General features: G+C 36.5%; 1 protein-coding gene across 1 annotated transcript in view; it reads right to left on the minus strand.

The window, feature by feature from the left end:
• The window catches only part of LOC108777491 (uncharacterized), a 3,169-nt gene extending 983 nt beyond the window's left edge, over positions 1-2,186 (minus strand). Inside the window, exons 1-3 of the mRNA XM_018544403.1 lie at positions 2,025-2,186; positions 1,497-1,771; positions 35-1,386 (exon numbers count right to left, since the gene is read on the minus strand). Coding sequence (XP_018399905.1) covers positions 35-1,386; positions 1,497-1,771; positions 2,025-2,186 — 1,789 coding nt within the window. The remainder of the gene's footprint in view (positions 1-34; positions 1,387-1,496; positions 1,772-2,024) is intronic.
• Between the last annotated feature and the right edge of the window lie 1,131 nt (positions 2,187-3,317).

Here is a 3,317-nt window from a genome sequence, read left to right on the forward strand (position 1 = left end):
GACAATCCATACGTTATCGTGTTGAGCTCATAACTTCGAATGATTTCTTGAGAATTATTTCTCCACAAGATCCTCTGATGTAAACGATCTTCTGGATGTATGAGTACTTGTCTGTACATCTTCTGAATGTCTGCTGTAAAAACTATATAGTGCAAACGAAATCTTAGCACAATAGACAGAAGGTCCTGTTGAACTGTTGGACCACTAAATAATATGTCATTCAATGAGACGCCACTAGTGGTTTTAGCTGACGCGTTAAAAACTACTCTGAGTCTGGTTGTAGTACTGGATTCCTTTATAACAGAATGATGAGGAAGAAAATATCCTTCTTTCTTGTTTACTTCCTTGACCTCAGTCATGTGTCCAAGAGCTTCATATTCCCGAAGGAAACTTCGGTAATCCTCGTATAATTCAGGCCTTGCGTTTAATCTTCTTTCTAAACTTAGCAATCGTCTTAACGCTATCTCATATGACTCGCCTAATTTCTTCCTTTGATTATTGAAAGGTAATCTTACTGAAAAACGTCCAGAAGATAATCTCTTGAAAGTTTCCTTATAATGTTGTTCACATTTCTCATCTTCCGGTGATAATATCCGTTTAGCTGGTAGCTCTTCTATTTCCCAGAATCTTTGCACAGCATCGTCCAGTGTACCTCGAGAGATATGGCATAAACTAGTTGTTAGAGGTTCAAGAGATTTAATCTTGCCAGAAACTATCCAACCGAACTTTGTTTTTTGTAACATAGTTGAACAAGAATTTAATTTAATCTGTCCTATACATAGTAACTGATAGAAGTATTTAGCGCCAATAAGCATATCAATATGCGACGGTCGATCAAATCCAGGATGTGCTAACCTTACATTTTTAGGAATGCCAAGTGATTCACGATCAATTGTCCTTGACGGTAAAAAATCTGTTAACTTACGAATAACTAAACAATTCAGCTTAAGTGTGAATGCATCAATTCTGGATTTGACGATAACATTTGTCGACAACTTAATTTGTGAAAGTGTTTCTCCAATTCCCTTGACGGGAACATTTACATTGGTTTTGAATAATTTCAACTTATCACAACATTGTTCCGCAATAAAATTCGATTGAGATCCCGAATCTAAAACTACTCTACATGAGTGGAATTTTCCTGTAACATCAGCGATATCTACTACGGCTGTAGATAATAAAATGTGTGAAGTGTCACTCAATTGTGAGCTTAAAATCTGACTAACTGGTTTAGAATCTTGAGTCTTGTTTTGCTCTTCCTGATAAGCATTTTCTCCGCTTGCTGTATGAGTATCCTTTGAATTAAGCGGGTGTAATAAAGTATGATGCCTACGATCACACTTCCTGCAACTACTTGCTTTACATGCGGAAACCTTGTGATTTGCTCTGAAACAATTAAAGCACAAACCTGCCTTCTTTATAGCATCTGATTTCTTACCTTGACTCATAGCCTGGAACTCTTCGCAGTTTTGTATGTTGTGATTCTTTCCACAAACATGACACTTAACCTTACTCTGTGTTTCAAGTAACGTCTGCTTGATGTTAGCTTATTCGCATTTAATTGCTTTTGATTCGCTGCATTCGCAGCATCCTTGGGTATCGCTTCTAAAACATGACATCTATTACGCAAGAATTTTAAGTATTGTTCTAATGTGGGCATCTCTGAGCCATCTAGAGATTTCTCCCATTCCATCTGTGTTTTCTTGTCTACCTTTGAACCTATCAAATGTAAGAGTAATGCATCCCAGCCAATCACTGGCTGCTCTAAAGCCTGCAAAGAATGTATGTGTTTAAGTGCAGTGTCGATCAAAGTACTCAAACCCAGTGAAGACTCTTTAGTTACAACTTGCAAATCGAATAATGCTCTAACGTGATTTTGAATGATAATGCGTTTATTGCTATATCTCTCTTTTAATAAGTTCCATGCGATTTCATAATTCTCTGCAGTTGAAGTTAATGACTGAATAATGTGAGCTGCGTTGCCCACCAAGCATGTGTGATTTCAAATAATTGAACTTTTGTACTGTCTGAATTTTTACGTTACTGTGAACTAAGGCATTGAATGTGTCTTCAAAACTTAACCACTCCTCGTATTTGCCATCAAATTTCGACAAGTTTATAGTGGGAAGCTTAATACTACTGTTATTTGACGTTAAGTTTGATAATTGAGTCTGCATTGCTTGCATATCTGTATTATGCTGAGCATCAATGGTCGAAGCTACACTGTTTCTTCCAGAATCTAATTGGTTTTGCGCCCTTGGCTATGGTCTCGTAATAACTATCCTCAAATAGTTGTCTAGATGCGTCATCATTGGCATTTTCAGCTAATTCGATTGCCATATGCACTTCTTCAAATTCTGCGAGCAGAAGATTTGCCCTTTCAAGACGAACCTTTAAGACATAATAATCGCGATCGTGTACATAATCGTCTAAGAAAGTTTTAAATCTCGTGAGAGATGCTTTAACTAGACCGCGACGCTTCTTTAACTTGCTCAACTCGTTTTCAGCCATTGTGTATTATTTCTGAAAATGCCTCGTAATGACACTGACTTCTATAGTAACCTTAATGGTGTATCTTATTTGCCTTACTGTATTTCTCAAAGTATCTAAACGTTTCACCTTAATGTGGTAATCACGTTAAAGGTTATGCTTGCTAGAACGTGTATCCGTAGCTCTATATCCGATGTATCCGTTGTTCGTTATTCGTTGTATCCTGTGTCCGTTATATCCTGACTCGAAGGACCAAAAAATGTTCCGACTTAACCAAACTGTAAGTCTTGCCATGTATGCCACTCTTCGTATCAAATGTTTGCGTACGTGCGATCCCCGTTAAATTAATAACTTTTGATCTTGTTGAAAATGATATAACCTTTATTGAATGACTACAGGAATGCGTCCTTTATACAAGAAAACTGAGAGCACATGTCTCCTTTAACGAACGAAAACTTAAAATTTTTTTAACTGACTAAACGATAATCTAGCGCCACCGACAATCTGTGTGCATCAGCGCCGCCCGCTCTAAGCGCCATACATCTAGCGCCATCGACTCTAAACGTAATACAATGCATGCTGGCGCCAAGAAAATTAAAACAAGGCGCGAAATCTAAACAACTAATATTAAATTCTGTTGGATTTATACAAACTTCCTTATAATTGATCAATTTATTAAAAGTGTATGAAAAATGTTTAAAGTCATCATTAGAATTGTCAATCCCATTATTATAATTCCAAAAATATCTGATATCTTTAATTTTATTTCTGAAGCTACAATCCTTTGTATTCTTTAACATACTCATTTTCCTAATCATTTTATATCT

The sequence above is a fragment of the Cyphomyrmex costatus genome, unplaced genomic scaffold (assembly GCF_001594065.2).
Source record: "Cyphomyrmex costatus isolate MS0001 unplaced genomic scaffold, Ccosl1.0 scaffold44, whole genome shotgun sequence".
Classification (NCBI taxonomy): Eukaryota; Metazoa; Arthropoda; class Insecta; order Hymenoptera; family Formicidae; genus Cyphomyrmex; species Cyphomyrmex costatus.